The sequence below is a fragment of the Phyllopteryx taeniolatus genome, chromosome 13 (genome assembly GCF_024500385.1).
Source record: "Phyllopteryx taeniolatus isolate TA_2022b chromosome 13, UOR_Ptae_1.2, whole genome shotgun sequence".
NCBI classification, from domain to species: Eukaryota; Metazoa; Chordata; class Actinopteri; order Syngnathiformes; family Syngnathidae; genus Phyllopteryx; species Phyllopteryx taeniolatus.
Genome location: NC_084514.1, coordinates 14,739,839 through 14,765,759, shown reverse-complemented (window position 1 = coordinate 14,765,759; position 25,921 = coordinate 14,739,839). Strand labels below are relative to the sequence as shown.

The 25,921-nt window shown below is 40.6% G+C and overlaps 1 protein-coding gene across 3 annotated transcripts; it reads right to left on the bottom strand.

Moving 5' to 3' along the window:
* Positions 1-916: 916 nt before the first annotated feature.
* LOC133487739 (filamin-A-interacting protein 1-like) lies at positions 917-25,625 on the bottom strand. 3 transcript variants are annotated; one of them, XM_061794796.1, is made up of 7 exons: positions 25,131-25,625; positions 21,225-21,321; positions 13,807-14,092; positions 12,999-13,172; positions 12,731-12,909; positions 2,974-5,761; positions 917-1,584 (listed from the first exon to the last, which is right to left on the bottom strand). In XM_061794796.1, exons 3-7 carry the CDS (start codon positions 14,083-14,085, stop codon positions 1,378-1,380), a joined length of 3,627 nt encoding a protein of 1,208 aa, XP_061650780.1. In that variant the 5' UTR covers positions 14,086-14,092; positions 21,225-21,321; positions 25,131-25,625; the 3' UTR covers positions 917-1,377. The 3 variants fall into 3 exon arrangements, with proteins under 3 accessions (XP_061650780.1, XP_061650778.1, XP_061650781.1); XM_061794794.1 differs by lacking the exon at positions 21,225-21,321; XM_061794797.1 differs by lacking the exons at positions 13,807-14,092; positions 21,225-21,321.
* Positions 25,626-25,921: the final 296 nt, after the last annotated feature.

The window sequence follows — 25,921 nt, the reverse complement described above, 5'->3', positions numbered from 1 at the left end:
CCAGATTTGTGCAAGTCCATGATTCTCTTCCTATATCTTGGCTGATTTCTTTTGAATTTCACATGATGTTACACAAAGAAGAGGTGTGTTTTAAAACTATTATATTAATAGGTCAGTGATTCAGGGAAAGTTGGAATTTTATGGATGACAACATACTGGTATTTAAATATCGAATTGCGACAAGAAAGTGTATTGAAAAACAAAATACAAAATATAAACATTCATTGGAATCCAATAGTATTATATTTTATGCTATGTAAAGGTAGTAGATATGTATATTCCTTAATACTGTTGCTATAATATAATTGAAATATAAATAAGGGTGTAGGAATAGATACATTTATACTTCCTCCTACTTCTTTTCTAACGTAACGTTTCTAATGTAAATGATCAAATATAAGTTATGTGTAAGCAGGCAACTTATTATACCTATACCTTATTATTATATCTATGATTGTGTTGATTGTTTTGTATTTGTTGATATTAAAAAAACAAATCTCACAAGTTACTGTATTATACATTTGTAAGTATTGTACTTTATCAATTTCATACATTTGGAAAATTAGCAAAATGCATACCTCCTTTTAGTGCTGCAATTAGATGCAGCACTTTGGTATTATGACCTATAAAATCTAAATTACAAACTTTCTTAACTCATTCACTGCCAGTCCTCCATGTAAACATGGATATTTGAATTTAACAGCCGTCAATGGCAGTGATTAATAGAAAAGAAAAGAAAAGAAAAAACTAATGAAAACTAATGAAGCGAAATGGGCATTTTCTACCAAGTGTCAAGCCTGCTGATCATGTAAATGTGTACTGTACACATTTGTGACAGTACATCTGTATTGTATGAGATTTACCATGTTCAAAGTTCCATTTGGTTGCTCATTATGTTATGTAGCAAGACATTAACTCATGTTAACCTTTTATTCAGTACAAGTGAAACATACAGAACAGCTTGATTCTACTTGCAAAGATGAATCCATGCATAAAAGACAAACATTAGATGTGTGCTTTTTTCTTCTTCCAATGAACATGATCACTTTAAAATAATTTTTATTCAAAATGTGTTTAGTAACAAATGATTTACATACAATTAAAATGCAAATTACATTAACTTAAACTGGATACATTTGAAGTTGTTCTCATTATATGTGACACAATAAACAATGAGTAGCAGAGTGGTTTGACCTTTTCCCCGCCATACATTTTAGCAATGAAAGAAGGATATGTGACAGAGAAGTACAGTAAAGTAGGGTTTACATAAATAGAGTGTTTTAGATCAAATATAATCACTAATCACTCACTTGACTGTTGTTGTGTTTTGAATGCGTTATTGTCTCTTTAGCACCATAGACTATTTTGATTTGTTAATCAGCCTTTTCCTCCATTTTGATAAGTTATGCCATTTACGACTGATTTCTTAACTTCTATCCTCATAGATTGACTTTCTGCACGCGACTCTGCCTTCAGTCCACTCGATATGCCCAAGGAACCAAGCACCGTCTTCCCTGTTTTCAGGCTCTTGGACATTGGGATGCGGGTCAGCCCCGTACGAGGGCCCTGGGAATCATGCCCACACTGTTTGACAATAAAGAGAGAAAGAGACAAGAGTACAGTTTCTCAGGCAGGAGAATGAAAGCAGTTGGCATTTGAATGGAAATTTGAAGAGTAGTTCATTTTTAAAAAAAAGCAAAACAGGAATTCAGATTTTCTAAACACTGTAACCCATTGGACAGAAACAACATGAAAATGCAAATATTTATTCATTCTTTCATTTTCAACTCAGTTAGCTGGGCATGGTTTCTGTGTGTTGTTACTGCTGCAAGGCTGTTTTTTGTCAGCCAGGGGGCACAGAGCCCTGCGAATCTGTTTGTGAATGTAAACACTGTGAAACAAATATAAATTACAGCATGCCTGTAGCAGGATGGCAAAATGCCACATCGTTAGCTCTGCTGCGCTGAGGCCGGCCCATAGGGCCTTTTTTTTGTCATACTATCAAACTGAGTCACACAGAGAATATCATAAGGTCCACTGAAACATCAACACTGTTTCACTCTCATGGCATTACACCCACAGAGTGATACATGCAAATAATCGCGATATACTGTAAACTTGATTCGTTTATCTATTCTTTAAAGTTCATCATTTTGACGAATTTTGTTGTTGTCTTCTGTAGTCATTTGACTGGTTTCCCCAAATTACTAAAAAGTACAAGTGACTTTGTGACAAAAGTATCCATCTTTTTATTTTCTTTGAAATGTATGTCTGGAAAAATAAGAGTCATCGCAGAAAAGGGCAGGACTGTGCAAAGGTCTTTGGCCAGCACATTAGATTTGTTGTTTTAGCAATGCTATGACAAGCAACAACATTAGGACCACTTTCAGAAGATAATGAATGATCTTTAATACAAGCGCTGCTCTCTAATGTCAATGAGGTTTCAGGTAACCAAAATATTAGCCACATCCCTCATTATGATGCAGTACAGTTTTACACCACTGCAAACTACAATCACAATAACAAGCATATTATTAAATGAACACTTCTGTGACAGTGTCAATCATAGCATTATTAATTTTGTAAGGACAGAATAGTTGATATGGCTCTTGTATACGATATCATATTTCGGAACTGGCCATAATGTCAAGAAATGCATATATTTTATTTATTTATTTTTGGCTTAGCTGGCTACTTCCTGGTCAGTGGAAGTTGATGAGCAGATGGATTTAGATTCTGGGGCGTGGGTTGTTTCGATTATGCCAAATCTTTATATGTCGCTTTTTTGTAGCCTATATGCACCTTTATCCAGATTCTCATTATCAACTATACTGTAATGGACCTATGCACAAAGCCCAGTGTTCCCTTAACAAAAGGACTGCTGTGAATGAACAAAACTACGACTGGCCTTGTATCTTTGCATCCTACTGGATATTTTATTTTTCTGCTGTAATAACCCTGAGAAAAACATACCATGCTTTGTGTTGATCTGGTAGTGTTTGATGCAACAGGGGAAATGGTAAGGGTGCTCATCACTTTGTTGTGTGTGGTCCGGGTAGTGGTAATTTGGCGAGGGGAGCGCAACACTGTCCCTGTCGACAGGGTCAGTTCCTTGCTCTCGGTTACAGCAGAAACTGGCCTGACTACCATCTTTGGGGTCAGACTATTACCTAGATGAATATGGATCTTGTTATCGTCAGTGGTGGTAATAATGTTTGTGTTATTGTGACCCTTCCTTATAGGCACTGGGACCATCTGCTTTTCAGGGGTAACCTTGAATACAGCCCGGCCCATTGTCATCTCTTGGGGTTCTGGGGAAGAAGAGGCGTCAGGCACTGCCGAGGTGCTAACTGTCATGATTGTGACAGGAGACATGGGCCTTCCTGAGGTAGAGGAGGAGGTTTGGCTGCAGTCTGGAGACTTGGCTCTGGAAATAGTTGTGATGGTGACTGGAGATTTGGTCCTTTCTGGACCTTGATGTCCATTGGTGAGCTTTCCCCGAATTGCAGCAGAGTGTGTTGGAATGATTGTAATTCTGGATTTAGGGTGTGATGGATTGGCATTTAGTGGCGCTGATGTTGAGAAAACATCCTCAGCAGTGGTGCTACTGATCTCAAGCGTGGCCATATTGTTTTGGTGGTCCGGTGTCAATCGGATGTGTAAAGGCTGCCCTTGCTTGTGGGCCATCGTCAGGTTGGGAGCTCCACTGACATGTGTTTTTTCCAGACTGGTTTCATGAGAGTTGTTATCTTTCTTCCTCATCCAAGGAATCCAGGATTTCTTAATACTGAGATCGCTTCCTGACGAAGGGGAACGTTCAATGCCACCAGTCTTTTCACTTGGCTTCTTCAGGCTTTTCTGCCTTAAATTGTTCATGATGTTATTCTCTTCTTGAACAGATTTCCTTATAAAACCAGCAGGAGTATCTTCCTCTGTCGGCCCATTGGACAAAGCTTCTGTCTGTACTCCAGTGGATGTGACAGCAACGTCCACCATCCTCCTCCCATTCAAACTGGGCCTTAGTGCACGACTGTGACGCTTTGCTATCTCCAGTTCTTTGGTCAGATGGAGAACCTCAGTGCCCATGCTCTTGGCTTTCTCTTCCTCTTCAAAGAACCTCTGCTGTAGGACTGAGTAATCTACTTGCAGTTGAGAAAGCTGGTCCTCTTTGTGCATCAATTCATGTATCTTTTCCTTTAGAGCTACAACATCCGCCTGTATCTCTCTGGTTTTGGCCTCCTCTCTCTTGTATCGTTGTCGTAGGTCTTCCTCCTGGCTGTCCTCCTCTCCTTTCTCAATCGCTTTGTTCCGTGCTATCTGACTCCTCATGGCCTCCACTTGCTGGGTAAGTATGGTGGCTTTGTCTTGTTCTGTTATGAACCTTTTCTCCAAAATGTCGTACTGATCCTCTGTTTTGATCAGATCTCCCTCAACCACTTCAAGCTGTTTGAGGCGATTTCTGAGGTGCTCAATCTCAAAGGTTAGCTCTTTAATTTTGTTATCTTCTCTTTTTCCAGCATCGGGTGCTCTTCCTTGCTCAAATTTCACAGTTTTTTTTGCAGACAATCTCTCTGCTTGCTCCAACCCATCCAACCTCTTTTTCATTTGGCTAACCTTTGAAAGAAGATCCTTTGTTTTATCTGTTTCATTTGCCAACTTGGTGTTGAGGTCCCTCTTTTCTATCGTCATAGTATCGACTTTGGTTTCCATTTCTGATTTAAACTTTAAGAGTTTTTTGCTTTCTTCTATCAATTTCTCTGTCACCGCCATAACCTTACTCTGCTCATCTTTGACCATCTTACTTAAATCCTCCTTTTTCTTTTCATCGGATGTGATTCTTTCCACCAAGGTCTTTCGTTCCTCCATTAAAGCTACAGTCAATGACTTAAGCTTACCTAAGTCATCCTTCAGGTTAAGCTCAGACTTTTCTAACTTGAGTTCAGAGGATTCGAGCTCTTTCATTCGGATCTTAAGCATCACAACTTCCTCAGCGAGCTCTTTGGTATGGCCCTTCTCTCTTTCTAAAGCAGCGTATAACTGAGCAGACTCTTTCTTGCTTATGTTAAAGGCACCTTCAAGTTTCTCTAACTCTATCATTCTTTTCTGAAGTTTCTCCACCTCTATCCGAAGTTCTTTACTTTTGTTATTCTCCTCCTGTAGCTTCTTCCTGAGCTCCTGGCACTGATTTTCAGTTCGGGTGATCTCCTCGTCGTTTCCTTCCATCTCCAGCACACGCTTCCTTAAATTCTCTAGCTCTGTAATTAAATTAGAGTTTCCATGTTCTCCTTTGCCCGTTTTGTCCTCCATCTCCTGCAGTTCCTCTTCCGATTTCCTCAAGGCCTTGTTGCTTTCCTCTATCTCATCCACTGTACGCAAAAGCCCTAGAATTTTTGAATTGAGTTGACGGTTGAGGAGCTCCTGACTGGCAAGTTTAGTGCTCATCTCTTCATGCTGCTGAGCGAGTGTGACAGTTTTCTCTTTAAGCTCAGCCTCTAAGCTCAGAACCCGGTGGGCATCTTCCTGAGCGTGCGTCCTGGTTTCACTCAGTATCTTCCTCTGCTGCTGAAGCTGCTGGCTCAGTTCCTGGACCCGATGAGTCTGTTGGTCCATTTGCTCCAGGTGTTGTTGGCGCTCATTGACCAACATTAGGGCAAAGGATTTCAGTTTGACTAGCTCCTCCTGCACCTTGGCCAGACGTTTAGAATGCTCCTTCTCCTTTTTCACCTGGTAGGCTTTTTCGTTGTCAAGCAGCCTCTTTAGTCTAAAAGTGGCAATAAGAAAAATCAAGGTTTTGCATTAGTCAAGCATATAATGAATCTAATAGTTACCTGGCATGTTTCTGCTCTATTGTGCAAATGTGAGTCAATTAATTTAAGGATGTATGTTGTTTTAGCAGAGATTTAACAGTCATTTCAGTAACAGTAATATTTAATTAATTAATTCATTCATTCATCTTCCGTTCCGCTTATCCTCACTAGGGTCGCGGGGGTGCTGGAGCCTATCCCAGCTAACTGCGGTACACCCTGAACTGGTCGCCAGCCAATCGCAGGGCACATAGAAACAACCATTTGCACTCACATTCACACCTACGGGCAATTTAGAGTCTTCAATTACTGCATGTTTTGGGGATGTGGGAGGAAATCGGAGTGGCCAGAGAAAACCCACGCAGGCACAGGCAGAACATGCAAACTCCACACAGGCGGGGCCGGGATTTGAACCCCAGTCCTCAGAACTGTGAGGCAGATGTACTAACCAGTCGTCCACCGTGCCACCAACATTAATATTTTTCCCCTCTAATTATTATTATTATTGTTATTACTATTATTTTTTACCTGCTTACTTACTTGCTCAGGATTTTCTGCACGATATTTGAAAACATTAGATCACAGGTGTCAAACTCATGCCCCGGGGGCCATACCCGGCCTCCCACATCATTTTATGTGGCCCGTGAAAGCAAATCATGTGCATCAACTTCCATGTTTCTTGCTAAAATCTGTACCAAAATTTATAATTATCATATACAATAAATAACAACGTTGAGCTATTGCAAGCATTTTTTGTTACCAAGCACCTTTAACCAGTAACTTGGACAATAGTTGAACAAATTTTTATCTGATTTCAAAACTAGTTATCCATCAATTTGTTGTGTCTATGTAATAATATGATGATGCGATGAAACATTTATATGGGTTCAGAGTCACAACGGCCCTCTGATGAAGACCATAACTACAATGTTGCCCGTGACAAAAATCAGTTGGACACCCCTGCATTAGATACAGCTCACTGACAATATGGTCCAGGCAAGTCATTAGTCATCAACGCAATTAAGAGTTGAGCCATTAAATATTACATCAAGCTCTCCCAAACTACTGCTTTTCTCCCAAATTAGGATAAAGACTAACACACAAACTGATCTCCTTTCGCCATATGGACTTCTTTTCTCTTTTGTCCTTTCCAGTCTGCTAAAGCTGGTTCATGCTGCTCCAACAAAACAAAACAGAATGCAATGTTGCAGGTTCTCCCTCTCCACTACCATACACATTGCAGTACCAATATTACCAAATAAGCTATAAATGTTTGCAAAGACACCAAATTCTAGTCAATAAACAGGGGTTCGCATCTCAATTTCTAAGGAATTACGTTTCAGTGCATCATTAAATGTAAATGCAATCAAAAAACCTCAGAAAATAAATGCAATCAGGACTTACCACTGTTGTTCTACAAGCAACAAAAGCATAATTACAGTGACACAAAATCCAATCAGGATGCGTGACAAGTCGCCAGGGCCTCTTTTTTTCACAAATGATCCTCTGTCACATCTCAAGCATGCATGTTTAAGGACTATGAAAGGTGAATTAATACAGTGCAGAACTATCAGACCTCTGGTGAGCAGTGTCACATCATCCTTATAAGACGTGTGGCTATGTGTGCGTGTGTATGTGTGTGTGCGCATGTGAGAGGAATTGAGAGAGACTGTGTACTGTTCTACTTTGGACCGTGAAAGGGGTGGGATTTTTCTTCACTGGAGGAGTGCTCTGTAAAACTCCCCCAATTTTCCTGCTTCCATGCAACACTGGCATGTTTGAGTGAAGGCCAGTCCAAATACATTTCCAGACACTTTAGGTCTTACTGAGTGAAACGTCACACAGTTTGTATTTCTTCGCAAGTTCATTTCAGGATTTTTCAGTTTTTGACACTTTAAGTGTAAAACTATTGAAGGAAACAGGAGCGATTGTTCACTGTAGCTCCCCTTGAGGGAAAACTGGACTACCACCGGTTTCCATGTGATGAGGGAAACAGATACGAAATGGTTGGATGTGTCCTTTTTGAGGTGAAGAAGGTTGAGGATGACCAAATGTAACTATGACAATAGATTTATAAGCGGCTATCGTGATGCACAGCACTGGACTGTATATGTTCTGATACACCTTAAAAGTTCCATGCCATCTTGTTTTTCTCCATAATCTTTCATGTCCTTTTATTGGGTTTGCAAGATAATTTGGGTTGGAAATGCCCACATGGCCCTTTTTCAAACTATTCTCGTTGATCTTATACGTCTGGCAAATGAGACAGCCAGATGTCTCATTACTATTCAAGATGTAAATAAGCTTTGCTCTGATTCTTAATTTAAATATGGAAAACGACTTTGCTCTGTTTGGTCTTTGGCGATATCATGGCATCTTGTGGCAGCCAAGCAAATTTAAATTCATTGAAAGCTATCTTGTGTTTTTGAGAGCTAAAACAAACACACATGGAATGATAGCATAACATTTTATCCTGTGTTTCTTAAGGAATTTGCGGTGAGGTCTGTCTCGAAAGGCTTAAGATTGAAGAAGACGAGAGCTGCCAAAAAGCTGTCATGACAATAGTGTGTTGTGTAGGATTTATCTTACTTGCTTGAGAAAAACAATTATGTGTGAAGCTAGAAGATTGGGTTGCTAATTTACAGCACGACTGATGTGCAGTGAAGAGAAACAAATTGGAGACAAAGCAGACATTAAGCAACCATAATAACAGTACCGTGCATAATAACTGTTCTAGCAACTACCAGATGGGTGTAGTAAAACTCACTGAGCAACAAGTAGCAACATATACTGTAACCTGACATACAGTAGCCTATATTTGTTGACGAAATTGATTATGAAGTAGTCACTGATGGTGTAGTGGTACACTCGCCTGACTTTGGTGCGGGCAGCGTTGGTTCAGTTCCCACTCAGTGACGGTGTCAATGTCAGTGTGAATGGTTGTCCGTGTCTATATGTGCCCTGCGACTGACTGGCGACCAGTTCAGGGTGTGTCCGCGTTTCGCCCGAAGTCAGCCGGGACAGGCTCCGGCGCCCCGCGGCCCTAACCAGGATAAGCGGTGTTGAAAATGGATGGCTATTATGAAGTACTTCCAGACTTTGAGCATGCGACAACCAGCGTGGCGGTGATGGCTGTACCCTTGAATTGCTGGTGCAACCTATCTGGATTACCAAGCAGCAAATAGATAAGTTTGCTCTCGTGACTGACCCTGCAATATAGCATATTGCTGGCTTTGGACGGAATCCTCGGATCTTCAAAACCTTCACTTTTCAGGAATCCCCCCAAAAAACTGTGGTTTTGTTGCGCTATTAACATTGTGTCGTCAAGGAGAGCACGCCATTTTCAACACTTTAGATTGGTCAATCATTTGAAAAAAATAAAAATAACACACCAACGTGAGGACTGACCAACGGTGTATCGATTTGCACTAAAACAACATGAAATTCATCAAATTTGGACTCAAGAGGTTTTGGCCCGACAACAGCGATGTTTTTTCTCTTCTATTGTCGCTCTTCCTTCTGCAAATTTTTGGTCAAAATCAATTTTGGACTATTTTTTATTCTTTTATTTCCGAGCAGCAAGCAGTATGTCATGCCATGTCATTATGACGTGACATGACATGAAATCTGCTAACAAAACGGTTTGCCTATAGATGCCATAAGATGGTAGCAAAGGACTTTTTTTTTTTTTTTTTTAAGACATGGCCTAACTAACTGGGGCTCCTCCAACCAGTTCGACATAGGTGTTTGGCACCAGTATGGCATCAGATGGTGCCAAAGCAGTATTTTTCTATTAGACACGGGCTTTAGCCTAAGGACAAAAACAGCGAATAGATGAGTCTTTTTTTATTATTATTTTTTTAGAGAATAACAGAGATTAGGTTCCCTAAAAAAAGTCCAAGAATAGGCAAATTTGCCAATACCGAACTACGACTATGCGAGGTTCGCTGTATTGCAAAATGCATTTCATTGTCTTTTCCCTCTTTGTCTTTGTTGCTTCCTTAAACACTTTTAAGTGACACTTTAGCATCTATTTTTCTGTATATTTTGCATTTTTGGGGTAAAAATCAAATCCATTTTAAATACTAAGCCCAACACTATCAGCTTCAAAGCAGAACTGTTCCTGTCAGCAACATTTCACAAAGTTAGAGGGGCGAATGTTGACGCATGGACAATCAATAATATTTGGTGCATATACTGCTTGGTAGATCTGGTCAATTATTGCATAACCATAATACAGATATTCTGGCCATACTACATGATGTATAATAAGAAAAACCCTAATTTGATGTTTAAAATTCATTATAAATGGCTTAACATCTAATGCAGATCAACATTTACAATCTTTTTGCGTGGATCTACTCATCCTTCGAAGAGTAGAATTTGTTCCTCTGTTAAGTATCAACCATCATGTCACTTAGATATTTAAGGTTCTTGACATACAAATTGATCTGATATCTGAGAGGTGTTAATTGCTGATGGTAGCCAGTGTGAAAGAGCTTATTTGGTGCCCATTTTCTGCATTCCTGACTGTTTGGCACCCGACCATTAGTTTTTTTCACTTAGCCCTCACCCAGAAGGCTGGAGGACATCACGCTCATGGAAAATGAGATTTTTCCGTTTCAGCAAAGGGAGAGAATGACAAAGTAGAGCAGTACCAGACTTGCAGATTTTACAGAAATGAATTTTTGTTTAGGTGTTGGTCGAAAGGGATTCTTGCATGTACTGTACTTATGCTTTTTCGTGTATTGTATTTATTCTATAAAACAAATGGTGTCCTTTTGGATTTTTACCATACTGAGGTGCTGCAGCCGTTTCTTCACACTTGAGCAGGCCACCTGCTGCAAATTGCAGTCGTACGTTTCATGTAGGAAAATCAAGTGTTTCTTTATGCAACACTTACTAAAGTGAGATTTACAATTTTCTCACCCTGCAGTTTATGGGTTTAATTTATTTTCAAGCCAATTTGGTAAAATTGTAAGCAGTAAATGTGAATTTGCTTACGCTAACACCAATATTATAGACCATTAAATTATATGATGGAGCTTTGTCATGGCAATGTCACAGACGCTTTCAAGGATTCAAGGAATTTTATTGTCATACCAACACATGTTTACACGATATGGCACAAAATCCGAAAAAGAAAAAGAAAATAAGACAAAATACTGTATACTAAAGATTTTTAAAAAATGTTTAAATAATTATCTGCAGTTGTGAATGTGAGCAAAGATGTAAATGCTTTTCTCTATGTTGCGAGCAAGGGTACCATCAACCCAATTATTTGAATAGTTTAGTTATTTTAAAATATATTTAGTGCATAATACTTTCAAATTTAAAATGTCATCAAATGTAATATGTCTCAACTTCCAGACATTTACTTTTTGAGATCCAAATTATGACAATGTCAATTCAACAAGCATACGCAATCATGTTGCACATTAAGGTGACAATTAAGATGACAATGTTGAATGTGTTTTTTTTTTTTATTCTATCCAAATCTAATACTAAAACTACAGTTCGTGTAGTTCAGTCGTGTCCTGTAAAAACAGGCGCTTGGGTCGACTCGAGTCACGACCACTTAAGCACAGAGCCGCTTGTCACAGCCACTTAGCCAGGCTTGACTTTAAAGTCGTCATGATTCTCTCTGTGGTGCCTTTGATTCTTATTCATGCAGGCATTCACTGCAGGGGCGACGGGTTGAAAGGTCAACAGCAAATATTCGCTCCTGGCTCAGTTGTTTATGTGGCACTCATTTTCATGTCTTATGTTTGAAAAGAACAAATTTGTCTCTTTGAAGGGTAATAATTTTTTACACTTTAAATGCTTGAGCATTACCAGCATTACACTTACTGTATGTTATTGTGAGTCCACAAATGTCTTGTGTGAACATCAAGTTAAGCTTTCACACTAATATGCATCAAAAAATAATGTTGTTTGAGTGGTGCCACTCATTTAGGGAAAGAAAAGCAATTATTTAGTATCGGTATCATGGCGTCGCTTGAAGATCTTAGCTCTTAAAAAAAAAAACAACAACAAATGTATGCTTCTCGCAGCTTTAGGGTGGCATTTTGGCATGGAATCTGAAGATTGCTATGATATGTTATAATTCTAAGCCTTCATGTCATTGATTTCTTTGGCATTTCATCTCAGTGGTAGAACCTTGGTGACCATTTCAAATTCTAAGCGAGTTTCAATTTCAGGTACTAACCAGCTACATGATATGCACATAGAGGCTCCTATGGACAATGAAGCGATTGAATGAATCAAGCTTCTGCCCTTCTATTGAATCACACCACAAAATGAATGTAATCTATGTTTACCTTCTCTTCCCATGATAAACTTCCTGTGTCCTCCCGTAAAAAGCTCAAGGAACACCACGCCTCTGCGTCACTACAGCATGAACTGGTCACCAGCCAATCGCAGGGCACATAGAAACAAACAACCATTCACGCTCACATTCACACCTACGGGCAATTTAGAGTCCTCAATCAACCTACCACGCATGTTTTTGGGATGTGGGAGGAAACCGGAGTGCCCGGAGAAAACCCACCCTGGTGCTTTTTAGTGCTTTTTGGAGGGGTGCAGAGGAAATGAGATTACGATGATGATGATGATAATAATAGGAAGAACAAGAATAATAATGCATGAAGTCTATGCAAGGCGACATGCCTCCTATTACACTTCTGTCATTGTTAAGTTTGAAAACGTTTTCCTTTTTAACAGCGATTTTACAGTGGTGTGATCAGTAAGAATTTTAAAATGTTACTTTCAACATTTAAAATATAGAGTGGCAACAGCGCGGCACGGTGGCCGACTGGTTAGAGCGCCTGCCTTACAGTTCTGAGTATATTGGTCTATCTATCTCTAAGGTTCTCACATTCACATAAATATGTAAACATACATCCAGTGGATCTTTCTTTCCTCACCTTTCTCTCTCTTGCTCAAGCAGATTGGTAAAGTCGTCACTCTTGTTCATGTAATCGACGTGTTTGCGCTTCTCGCTGTCCAGCTCGTGGACAGTCCGACGGTGGCACTTTTCAGCGAGCAGCAACTGGCCCAGCATCCGCCTGTAGGTCTCCCTGTGCTTCTCCTGCAGGCGCTCCAGCTGCAAAAGAGCACAATGAACAATGCACAAGCTGTGCTCATTTTAAGAGACGTGATAATCAACTGTTGCGAAGGATTGCTGTGACTGACCTCGATCATCGGCTTTTGGTACACACTGTGGGTGTGTGGTGGGGTGCCGGCGATGAGGCCGTCCCTCTGCAGGGCCTGGAAAGCCGAGCAACCTGCTGCAGAGCTGTCTGCTGATACAACAGTCACTTGATGGGTTTGCTTGGACTTTAGCATGTTGATAACATCTTCTCTTGCCTGCAGTCACACAGAGATATACAAAGACGAAAATAGCATAATGTGGCTTGAAGTGCACAAAATATAAAACGGCAGAGAATTCTTAGACAGGAAATTATAAAATGATGTTAGCTTGTTGTAATGTGCTATTTTTCTCATAAATGATTGGATTCACTTGAACTTCATTTTTGGGGTCGTTCTGCAGCACCAGTTGTTTGACTATTCCCAAAAATATGGCTGGGAAATGGGTCCCAGGTCACTTATTACTGGGTAATTTGTCATCATAGTGAAATGCTATAATCAGCAATCATGTGCCCGATGTGTTGGAAAGTTTTTGATTTGGGGGGGGGTAGGGTTGATGTTATATTAATATACATTAATTAATCACTTGATTTGTTTTATGTTGTTGCCAGTACTGTATAGGAGGAATTTCTATTATAGTGTAGTTCCTGAGACAATAGGGAAGACCTGGTCATCCTTAACCACAAGGTGGTGCTCTAGTTCAACTTCAATCGATGACGACAGAATGGCTTGCTCATTCAAACAGACTCTGTGCTGTGCATACTTTGAATGACGTGGGTGCGCTGTAATAATTTTCGCAATGAAATATTGGCTGTGGGTCAGATTTGATGTTGAAGTCTCCTTGCAAACCGACCTGAATCTCTCCTTCCATGATCCCCAGCAGTTTGAGCAGATCCTCTCTGGACAGGTTCATGACAGCGCCTTCTTTTTCTCCAGTCTTTGAGTCCATCAATGTCTGCTCTTTGTCAAATATCACCTCCATGTTATCTTCACCCTCCTGCTGCTGAACTTTGGCCTTCATGTTCTTCACAGCAATACACACATTCTGCCCTTGGCTGATGTCATGGTCACCCTGTGGGACCCCAAGCACCCCATTGGTGGAGTGTGCCACCTCACTGCTTTTGGATCTCATCTCCCACCTGGGCCAAGGACAGAGAAAAGTATGTAATCTTACTTGACAAAGAGCAGGGAGTTTGGACAGACTTGCCCTTGCTTTTTTTTCTTTCTTTATTACATCCACCCATCCATTAGCACTTGTTCTCATAAAGATGATCCCAGCTGACTTTGGGAAAGAAGCTATGTTCTCCTCCAAATTGGTCGCCAGCCAATTGCCGGGCACGTAAAGACAAAGAGTCACTCACACTTCCATTCACACCTATGGGCAATTTAGTGAATGTTTTCGGAAGGTTGAATGCCCGGAGAAAACCCTGGCAAGCTTAGGGAGAACATGCAAAGCCAAGATTCAAACCCACAACCTCTCAACTGTGAGGCAGAAGTGCTAATTAACATTCCACGGCTGCCTTCTTTAAAACAATATTTTGATTTCAATTTTTTTTTTTTGTCAGATTCATTCAGTTTTAACTTTGAGTAAGACCTTCCCCGCCTTCCTGACCCACTTTCCCACATGTAGAATGTAGCTTCTTAAAATTACACTCACCCTCCAAACCATAAGTACATGTGGATACTGCAATGTAGATTAAAATGGAAAAAAAATGGGGACTATTGCATTTTTGTTTGTTCTCCATCCATAAGTTAGTTAGCAGGCGACTTCCTGGTTAAAGTAGAACCACATAAGACATTAGGAATAGATAGACAGAACATGTGTGGGATACATAGTATTAGTGTTGTGGAAAATGTTGGGTTTGTTAGTTAATTGGTAACATCCAAGTTCTCTACCCATATATAATTTATTTTGTGGCAATTATCTTGAATATGTTTTGTGCAGAGACTACAGTAATTAAACAGTCGCTCTTGTGTTCACATGCTGTTGTAATTTTGCAGTGTGTTGCAGGGTAAGAGTGCCAACATGATGGTTATAACGCAATTATGATGATGGGCAAGTCTGTGTACCTTTCAGTAATGTTATTATATTACAGAATAGCAGTTTGGTATACTGTATTTGTTAATGTGTATAAGTATGTAATGGTGTTAGGCGTAGCTAATGGGTAAAGTAGCAGTTTACGTATACCTCTTGGCCACTGACATATACAGTTATGCTATCTATATTGCATCAGTCTACAGCATTGCATACTGGGTGAACATATTTTTGAGTTGGTACGGTAAATGACAATGTGCTTTTATATTAAGTGACTGAGGAACATGAGATTTCATGCCTCGTATTTTGGAGGCAATGTGGAGCTTTTGTTGTCACATGCTGCTGTAATTGATGCTGATGTGCTCTGCTCCAATATGTTACAAGAAAAAAAAAGATAACTTCTCTAAAACACTGCACACCCAAATTTGTTTGTGTCCATGGGTGTAGTAGGGACAGACGTAAAAACGTATTACTCCAATTGATCATTAAGAATTCTGTTGATTGTGTTAATTGATTGTTGATCGTCGACTGTTGATTCAGTCTCGACGAGCTTGTGGCCTCCATTGGCACTCAGCAAGGGCCTTCAACGCCATCTCCGCTGGCCTAAACACTATCAAAAGCACTGACCTACATTTACAACTTATTTAAATTATTTACTATAGATACAATATCCCTCTATCCATCCATCCATCCATTTTCTGAATCGCTTATCCTCACTAGGGTATATAATGAAAAAACATTTATATTATATATTCATTTATTTTTAACAGTCTTTTGTCTTATTTCATAGTGCCTTGGCTGCCCACCTTCCAGTCATGTACAGTATATGTATTTTTTACATTTTTTTTTGTCCAGTCAGCTTCTATGTGTTAGTCGTAGTGTTAACTTTTAACACTTCAAACTAGTGTTAAGTAAATTCAACAATGAGTTGAATACCGTACTTAATCATGTTAGAGACAGCTTGCGACGTACCTCAATTTTAAACTAAATGACTCTAAAACAAGTGGAAAGAGCTTGGAAGAAGACTGTGACCCACTTGCACAGCGTGTTCATTGTTAAAAACACACTGTGGTTCATCAAAGTGGGAGTGTATGTTTTTGTCTCTGGTGTGTGCATTTGTGTTTCTAATCTCAACCCGTCCTTGAGACAAGCAATGATTGTGATCTTTTGGACCAACTTCATCTGCATGATTAAGTGCCAAGAAAGCATCATCAGACAGAACAGACATGCTAAGCAACTGTTCCAAAATACATAAATAGATGCAAAAGCACAACACAGCCACTTTGAACACTATCTGAATCAGACTCACGACTATATGCATTATAGACCTTTTAAAGACGTGTTAAAGATTCTGGCCTAGCAGAAAGTGAACTCTGAACATCTCAACAACTCAACCCTAATGGTGCTCGAAACTGACCTTTCTGAAACTAACTTATTTCCAGGAGAAATAAGCCCTGCGCATTAGAGAGATAGCAAGGACTGCATCTCTCAGTTCAAAGAGAACAGATCAAGAACCAGGATAAAATGACACATGAAGTGCATGCCTCGTTTTTCATCTGGGACTGTTAACCAGAGATGAATTGTATTGTATTACCTGCTATCTTGTGCATAACTGTAAGCATTTGCTCACATGCATCCCAACAGTGCACACACAAGTGCTTCCCAGGCTCGTCCGGGCAGCATGGGCACATTCGCATGAAGACATGACCAATGTCCTGATGGCTTCAAAGCTTGCCCGACTCGGCAGGAGTGACGGAGCACGTGTGACACAGTAAATAGTGGTGACAAAAACAGCCGTTCGATGTTTTATTTTTACACTAGGCTGATGCCATGATAATCCACAAACTACTACAGTACAGGATCTGTTGCTCTCACGTTGCAGAGCCACTCTTCGTGTTTCAAGAGAGGCTGCAGGCTGTTTAAGTTAAGAAAATATCTGTCTGTTAACTGCCTGATATAACCTAAGGCACGGGAAATTTCATTAGGGGCACCTTCACAACGAACCTTTTGCAAACAACAAACATGTTAACTCTTGCAGTTGGATTGTCCCGTTAAAAGTGTTCACCGTACTGGTGAATACACAGTAGCAGTTTGTCTGATGATTCTAGCCTTTCCCAAAAATGAGGCCCGAGAGCTCCAAAATGGCTCCGAAACTAATATTTTCCCTGAAAGATGCTGAAATGTGACATCCGTATGTTTGATTTCTTTGGGAGTTCACCACAATTTGGTTTCTTCACATTATATGTCTACCTTTTGAATAGTAATGTGAAATCTGATAGTGGTACTGCATTGGCTCTATTGATGGATGATATTGTTGTATTTGACACATTTGATATATTAGTCTTGATTAGGATCGCCAGCAACGACAAGAATTTGTCATCACTTCAATGCCTTTCCTGTTGATCCTCCTCGCCTGGTCATTGAAGTCTTGACTGTTTTGAATTCTCTTGAGCAACAAATGGGCATTCCAAAGTCTCGTGCCCTACATTCCAGTCTGGTCACTACGCAGCACTCTCAGTTGTCTTAATGGAGAATCAAAAAACTGTCAGACAATCAGGCTTTAGTCAAAGGTCTTTGGGGAATACCAGACTGCCCACACAACACATTCACAACGTTACTGATTGTTTGACAAGCAACATGGTGCAGTTGAATGTCTTATGACAGAGCCAGAGAGGCCACAAACAAGGCCAAAGCCTAAATTTAAAATGGGAACCCAAATGTAACTCATGGTAAGTCCAGCTGTCACATAGACATATATACATACAAGTATTTATAGAATAGGCGCCTCATTCCAAAGAGAAAAAAGGCGCCATAAAGTATGTCAGTGGTCAGTGGGTGGATACTACCAATGGTTTCTACACGACTTTTATTTTTGTTCTAAATTTGGTTGACATTTTTCTTCACTCAAAGTATAGGAACAACAAAATAGCTTCCACATTGCTGTGTGTAGAGGGCCAGCATATCCAAGGTATTGTAAATAATTAACATTAGCACATTGCTTCCATATTTAAACTGCAGAAGAAGTGACTTTGTCTTTTCTTGTCAGGGTGGTCGCTACAGCGAGTAACTTTTTTTAGCACGGGTTTCACGTCGGATGCCCTTCCTGATGAAACCCACCCATTTTTATCCAGGCTTGGGAACGGCAGAGGCTGAGTATGAGGGCACTGACTGGGAAACTACAGTATTTGTTTAATCAGTGAGACGAGATACATTAGTGTAATGTCAGACTTCAGAGGTAAACCAACTGGCTTTTAAAGAAAATCCTCCCCCTTCTCTGAAATGGCTGTTAAAACGGCAAAGACGCTCCATATTTGCTGTAACATCCAGGATAATGGTCAAGTATTCCAATACTCTCCATATTACAATTTATTTGTTGACAAAGAAATAATGCATAGGTCATCGATCCATTGTCTATAATGCTTGGGTTGCAAGTGAGCGACCCAAGCAACCCGAGGCGAGGTACACCATGGTCTGAGACAAAACCATGCACAATCAAATTCACACCTTGGACAATTTAGAATCTTCAGTTGACCCAACATTCACAAACACAATGACCTTACGAGAAAGAAGTCAAATGTACAAGGAAGTCTTTTACAAGAATAAAAGCAAAGTTTGCAAGTCAACCATGACATAATTAGTGACTGATCGTGATACTTCAATTTACAAAATCCTCTCCAATCCTGGATGCAGGAGTCCGACTGCTCATCTGATAACCTTCCTTTTCCATAATAATGTGACATTCTTCGAACATTTAAAGCTTTTGTCAAAAATATGACTGTACTACCTTAATAACACTACATTGTTGTCCATATTTTTCTCTTCAGTGTAACACTAACTAAATAAGGAAAGAAAAATGCTTGTGTTTGGCAACTTGCTCCATTCGCTGACACCTATAAAATGCGGTACGCTAGAGGGCCCATTTCATCCTGACATGAAGACAAAGCCAGCCAAGTTATTCAAATTTGATATTTGGATCTGTATCCGCGCCTCGGAGTCGGCATTTCAAATCAATCCGTCTGTTAACGAAAACTTGGCGAGCGTGTTGCCGTTCAGGGGTACAAAGCACCAGTATGTTCCAGCGCTTTGATGGACAGGGCCTTCCAGTCTAGACGACCGGTGACCTCAGGGTCAGATTTTACGTAACTGCCGTGTTCTCGGAAAATTAAGATTTGGTATGGAAGCTCTTCAAGTAGCAACTGTAACTCATACATCTATGAATCACTAAAATTCCAAGTGTCAGCAGCATTTTTTTCAAATACCAAATTGTATAGTTATGATAAATTGTTGCATTTCATGCATGTCAAAGCGACGTCTGTTTTACAGTATTATTGGTGAGCATATGGGAGTGAGACAGCACACATGATGCATTTTGCGTCCATTCTTGACAATGTTAATGAGTCCTGGCTGTCACCAAGCAATGGGGTGAGTGCAGCTGCTGGACTGCGTGACTCACCAACATTGTGTCATAATAACTAACAAAGGAATCAATATATCAGAAACAGGAATCCAGCTAGCATTAATTTTAGTCTTCACAGAACAACCACACACATTATCAGCCCATTACGCAAGGCAGTCAAGAGATAGGAGTCTGACGGGTCCTTGAATAGGAACAGCAAGAAAACACATAGACAAAGACGTCTACAGTACATCTGCTATTTGTCTGAGCGGTCATTCCCAAGCCTCCTGCATTAGTATTCCATCCATCCATCCATTTTCTGAGCCGCTTCTCCTCACTAGGGTCGCGGGCATGCTGGAGCCTATCCCGGCTATCATCGGGCAGGAGGCGGGGTACACCCTGAACTGGTTGCCAGCCAATCGCAGGGCACATAGAAACAAACAACCATTCACACTCACATTCACACCTATGGGCAATTTAGAGTTGCCAATTAACCTACCATGCATGTTTTTGGGATGTGGGAGGAAACCGGAGTACCCGGAGAAAACCCACGCAGGCACGGGGAGAACATGCAAACTCCACACAGGCGGGGCCGGGGATTGAACCCCGGTCCTCAGAACTGCGAGGCAGACGCTCCAACCAGTTCCCACCGTGCTGCCTAGTATTCCACTAATTTATTATTTCTTTAATCTCATATGGTGAGGACTGTAATGCACAGTACTATTTTGTGACATGGAGATGACTGGGACATAACCATGGACATGACAAAGGGAAAAATAGTCCAGTGTTTCTCAAACTAATGGAGCAGACGTGTTCTTGCAAGTGTCCGTTAGCTGCACACAAATAATAATTACAATGATTAAGGTGACTCTTAATCCAAAAACTTTTTCCACAACTTCCGTCAAATGATAAAGAATTACAATACACTTAGTGCTCAATTATCGTGATTGGCGCAAATCCGGCGTGGCGTAACTTTGCGAGGGGACAGGTTAGACTGGGTTGAGCTGCTGCTAACCGCGGGTGTCTTTACAATGGCCGCAGACTTCATGAATCTATCCTCATCCATGCACAATTGTGCTTGGCGCTAACTGTGCTCCAGCGCACGTTGCTATACAAAACTCACGCAGGCACGGGGTGAACAAGTAAGCTCCACACAGGCAAGGCTGGGATTTGAACCCAAGTCCTCAGAACTGTGAGGCAGATGTGCTAACGTCCCACCCTAATTTAACCATGTCTCAATCATTTATTTCACACTTGGCTGGGCAGTCCAGTATAAAATATGTTAAATATGTTGAAATATGTTAAAATCGTGTGCAGATTATGAAAAAACGTGTTAAATACAAATGAATAAAAACCTTGTTTTTCAAAGAGGGCGTTCTGATTTATGTTGAGCACTGTGACTAGCAACAATATGGAAATAAATACAAATACATTGGAAAGCTCTGACATAAAAATAACGGCCTTTGAATGTGTAATGGCACATGACAAGAAGCGGACAGGGAGGAAGCTGAGAGTATCTGCAGGAGCGTGGTGGCAATGGGGGTCATTTTATGTAGTTCTGGAGTAGAAAAGGTTACAATTTCAGGTTGTTGTCGTATAGGATTTACAACCTAATAGTATGGTCGTACTCAGCTCTATTTGTGAAGTTTTTAAGCTTGTTTTTTGCAGATGGTTTTGCTGATTCGGTTCTCAGCTCAGAAGTGACGCAGATGCACATAACGATGTTGTCAGTGGGACGACGTTCTGAACAAATGAACTGAAGTTGATCGCAATCTGTTCCGTGACCCTAGTTGACCTCCAAGTTGCTCAAATTTCAAAGTTTGTTAAAAAATGAACATACAGTACGTATAGTACTGCAATTGACTGCCGACCAGTCCAGGGTGGGTCTTGCTTCTTGCCCAGAGTCAGCTGGGATAGGCTTCAGCTCACCCATGACCCTAAAGAGAACAAGCGATACATAAAACTGTTGCTAAAATAAAACTAGAATAAAGCAAATCCACTTACACTTTGAAGATGTCTTACAGACCCGTAATGGAGGGGCAACAGGTATTTGCACAATGATATTGTTACCTAGTGGCATTTCATAGATTAATAAAATGACATCACTGCCCAATGAGGTAAATCGACTTTCAGTTTGTAAATGTTCCCGTATTCAGCACAATATGGTTCCTTTCCAGATAGATGTAGGGGTGCAACCAGTGTTCAGTGTGCTTGCAGAGAAGTGGAACCCACCAATTGTTGGATCTGAAACTCCTCTGACATTATTATCACCAATTAGCAGCTAATCCAATGTTTATAGTCAGTGAGTTTTGCCGCCTCGCCATTCAGGATCAAGTGATCTGGAGAAGATCTTAAGTTGCTATGGAGTCTGAAGACTTATTTTTAAAGCAGGTGAGTTATAAGTTCCAGTGATCTGTGAAACATCCAAATGTGTCTAAACTGAATTTTTGGAATTGTAGTCCAGGGGCTCTCTTACTGTATGTCTAAGAGCTGCGCATGTGTCTGTGACAGCTGTTGTTGAGACCCACCAGATTCAGAGTAGACGCCAGTAGTACTGACATTTTCATAGCATGTGCACAGAACCACTCATGCTGACACCAATACTTTTGCACATGTACAATGTTGTCGTTGAATTTCTGTGAATTACTTTAGAAAAGAGCTTGTCTTTATTTTGGAAGCCATGATTATTATTTATTTGTTTCCAAAACCGGGTACTATACAGAGACTCCTTGCCAACATGAGATCCAGCTCCCGTTCACAGGTGACAATTTATGCAGTTTTACATCCCTGTCGTCTATGTAAGCTACGGCAAGACTATCTGTGACACATTAAAGTTGTAGTATGTGTAATGTTCTATATTAAGGCCATGTGAAGCATATTGAGTGTATGTGAGCGAAAACAATCCTTAGCTACAACCAGGTATGTGGCCTTGTGGGTCTAAATGCTTGGAACATGGGACATTTACAAAATGTATCTGTATAACCTTGTGAACCCGGCGCGATACTGATATGAAAACATCCTAAAAGGAAAATGAAGGCAATGAACAGAATGAATAATGACAACAGTGATATACTGGAGAACTGTACATATGATAATTTCCAACCACATCCATCAGGTATAAGATTAGAGTTGATATGTTGCCGGCAACTGTAAACGTGTCAAGACCTAATAAAAGCAGAAAAGTGTTAATTGTCTCTGGAGGGTTTTATTTATCATTTTGTGTGTTGAAATTTTAGCAAGTCAATAATAACCACACACACACACTACCAGCACTTGATGACTCTAAACATGTGCTGCGTGAATGTCAGTCAGAAAGGGCGCCCTGACGTCCTCCTTCACCCCGACATGTTCACTTTTTTGGAGACTACAAATAAACATTTGGTCAGGCTTTTTTTTTTTCTGTTTTTCGATTAAAGAGTTTCTTCCGCTCTGTGACGTGTGCTTCTGTTTTAAGTTCGGCCCTCCAGCACCGTGATGAAAGTACCGTGATGGGGTGACTTCTTTGAAAAATCGTTCTGATTTTCCTACATTCATCGGATGATCATAATAGCACTATAGCAACACCAATTTACTGTATGATGTTACTAAGTGTGTCCATATTAAGCATTAATGTAATGGAAGTGATCCATTTTTTTAATCTCCTTGACGAACAGTTGTAAATACACTTTATTTACAAGAAAAAGTCAACAAAACTTTACAGTTTGTATATATTTTGGGGGTATATGTGTATGTCCCCATGTGTATGTCAAAATGGCTATGTGCCTCATGAAATTTGAAAGGCACTGCAGAAGAATATGTCAAACTACAAGAGGAGGACTAACATACTAATATCATCCATCCATTTTCTACACAGTTTATGCTTTTCAGGGTTGCAGAGAGCTGGATCCTCTCCCGGCTGACTTCAGGCGAGCGGTGGCCTACACTCTGGACTGGTCAGCGGTCACTCACAACGCACATATGGAGACGGACAACTATTCACACTCACATTCAGGCCGTCATTGAGTAAGAATTGGACCCACACTGCCCGCATGAAAGTCAGATGAGTGCACCTCAACACAATTGATTTTATTGTCTGTAGCTTTATCAAGATTGTTGTTTGATTTTTGTAAAGTACAATTGTTCACATAAAGTAGACATGGTAATAATATTGTGACTGTTGTCTTGTTAAAGGATATTAATAAATTAAAATGAAATGTTGAATGAGTATGTGTTGAACAAATTATTGCTGCGCTTTGGCTCTAATCGCTTTCAAAACTCAAATAAATTCTTGAGTCAATACATCATCGGTACACATTGAGGGTTGGACAACTTCAGATTCCAGATTAAATCTTGACCACCATGTAACACGAGAAAGATTTACAGTCACTCTGATTCATTTACAAGCCAATAATTGCACTACATTCACAAATGTATCTTTTTCCAATGGCCATTCGGGTGCACATTCAGCACTTCATCAAGCCACAATGCACACCGAATGAGTTGAAATGAGCACACAACAACAATAATGAGCAATACGTGTCCACCGTTTCTCTTTGTGGCATAGATACCACATGCCGCAAGAGAGGAAGAGCAAGGGTGAGAAAAGAGTGAGGTTGCGCACAGCTTCTGGACACTTGGCAGAAAGAATCTTTGAGGGCAGCGAAAGCCACACCTGTGTTGGAATCCAATGCTGGCATGGAGACATGTTTCAGGTTTTCTTTTTGGTCAACCGTGCCGAGTTGTGTGTTGACAAATGGATAGAGGGTCGCGGCTGCAGCCATGTGTCTCTTCCTACAGGCCGATGACCTCATGTGGATCAAATTGAATTTATTTTAACACTATTACAACATGTATGCTGGATGAAATGTGTCATCGTGCTGCGGGATGCAGAGAAGTGGTGTGTGAGTGTTTCTAGTCCGTCAGTCAGTCAAGCGAGCGGGAAACACATCAGTTTTGCTTTTTCTTTGTTTGTTGGGAAGAGAAGTAGAAGAACATACACAGGAAGCTGGATGATGTAAGCAGACTCACATTCAAAGCAGTAAGACACCAGCGTCATTATACGTGTCATCGCTAGTCATCATAAGGTGGAATGTTCAGGTTTCACGGAGGTTAACATCTTTTTACACGTGTGTGATAAAACAAATGTTTAAGGTGCGACGCATGACACACATCTGCAATAAACTCCTCTTCTGATTAAGCCTTTATCATTTGTCAGTGAAGTTAAGACAGAGAGAAGTTTTACATTTTAATATTAACAGTGGTTCACTTTTACATTTTACATTTGTAAAATAGTTTGGAATCAATCTAGCAAACACCAGTGAATGTCCGTAGTCCTCTTCTACAATATGACTTCATGCTCATGACTCAGTGTGGCTTCATCCTTCGTTGGCTGGTGGGTTTCTGCCCACATGCAAGCACTCACTAAATAGTCACATTCATATACTACGATAAAATGTAATTCATCCAGATATTTTATTCATGACGCTAACCACTCGTCAGTCACTCGAACAATGGCAAAACTCTAGTAGCATGCACAACAATGTATTCAAGTCATGAGTGAATCATTTACGAAAAATCCAAGTCACTTTGAATTAACGATACATTAACCTTGTTCATTCATACAGTGAAGAGGAGCGCTCGCTTGACTTAAATAAGGCCACAATGTTTGTTGTCTGTAATGACTGATAACAGCACAACGGTCTTTTTCAGTCTCACAGGAGGAACAATGCAGTTTGTTACGCACAAATGAAGTGGGGGAAAGCATTACCTGTTGTGTTGTTCCCCACGTTTAGTTAGTGGTCGCCCCTCGTGGGTAATCCTGGTAATGTGGGCAAGTGAAGCATCCACAAATATCCACTTGAGATGTCCTGTGGTAGTACTGGCTATTGAGCAGTGCTATGAGCAATCTCCATGCTCCTTTCCCTCTCACTTGGTCAGATCAGGGAGGGAATAGAAGAAAGCAATAATGGAGCACTGTAACTTCCCACTTTTACTCTCTTGCTCTCTCTCTTTTACCCCCACCCACTCCCTCGTTCACTCCCACAGCCTATTCAGTTATGCTAAAACACAGCAATCTTTTCCAGAAGGCAATCGGGGCAAGCGTTGACATAAAACAAGGAAAAGAGAATGAGTTTGTCACCAAGAAAGAAAAAGATGGAAGTACAGTCTGACGTCCTTTTCGCGGATGAGCATCCCTCGCAATTCTTCTCTTCAGAGTCACAGGAGCTAAAAAAGTTCCACTCTATATATAACTCCTCCTCTCTTGCCAGCATGGGTGCTGTTGGCAGCTGAGGTTATCTGAATCTTAGAGGAGTTGGCCAGCCAGCAAGAGCACTAACTCTCCCCGCTGACCCTGGATGACAGCTGAACCATGTCATCATGCTCGGAAAGTACGGTGACAGCAGCCACCCGAAACCTTAAGTTGCTCAAGGAACCACCGACTGTTGACGTATAGGTGGTCTTGGAGTGAGATTGCGGGCCAAACTTTCCAACACTTCTGTGTAGCTACAATGTCAATTTAGACAGTGAAGTCAGTGCATAGTAGTCATTGAGCTCTAC

What these genes read in the sequence shown, in the direction of transcription:
- LOC133487739 (XM_061794796.1), bottom strand. Translation starts at nt 14,085, where the DNA reads ATGAGATCCAAAAGCAGTGAGGTGGCACACTCCACCAATGGGGTGCTT. An exon ending in TCATGGAAGGAGAGATTCAG is followed by an intron (nt 13,173 to 13,806) that starts GTCGGTTTGCAA and finishes GTGTGACTGCAG; the next exon opens with GCAAGAGAAGATGTTATCAA. An exon ending in CTTGAGCAAGAGAGAGAAAG is followed by an intron (nt 5,762 to 12,730) that starts GTGAGGAAAGAA and finishes TGCCACTTTTAG; the next exon opens with ACTAAAGAGGCTGCTTGACA.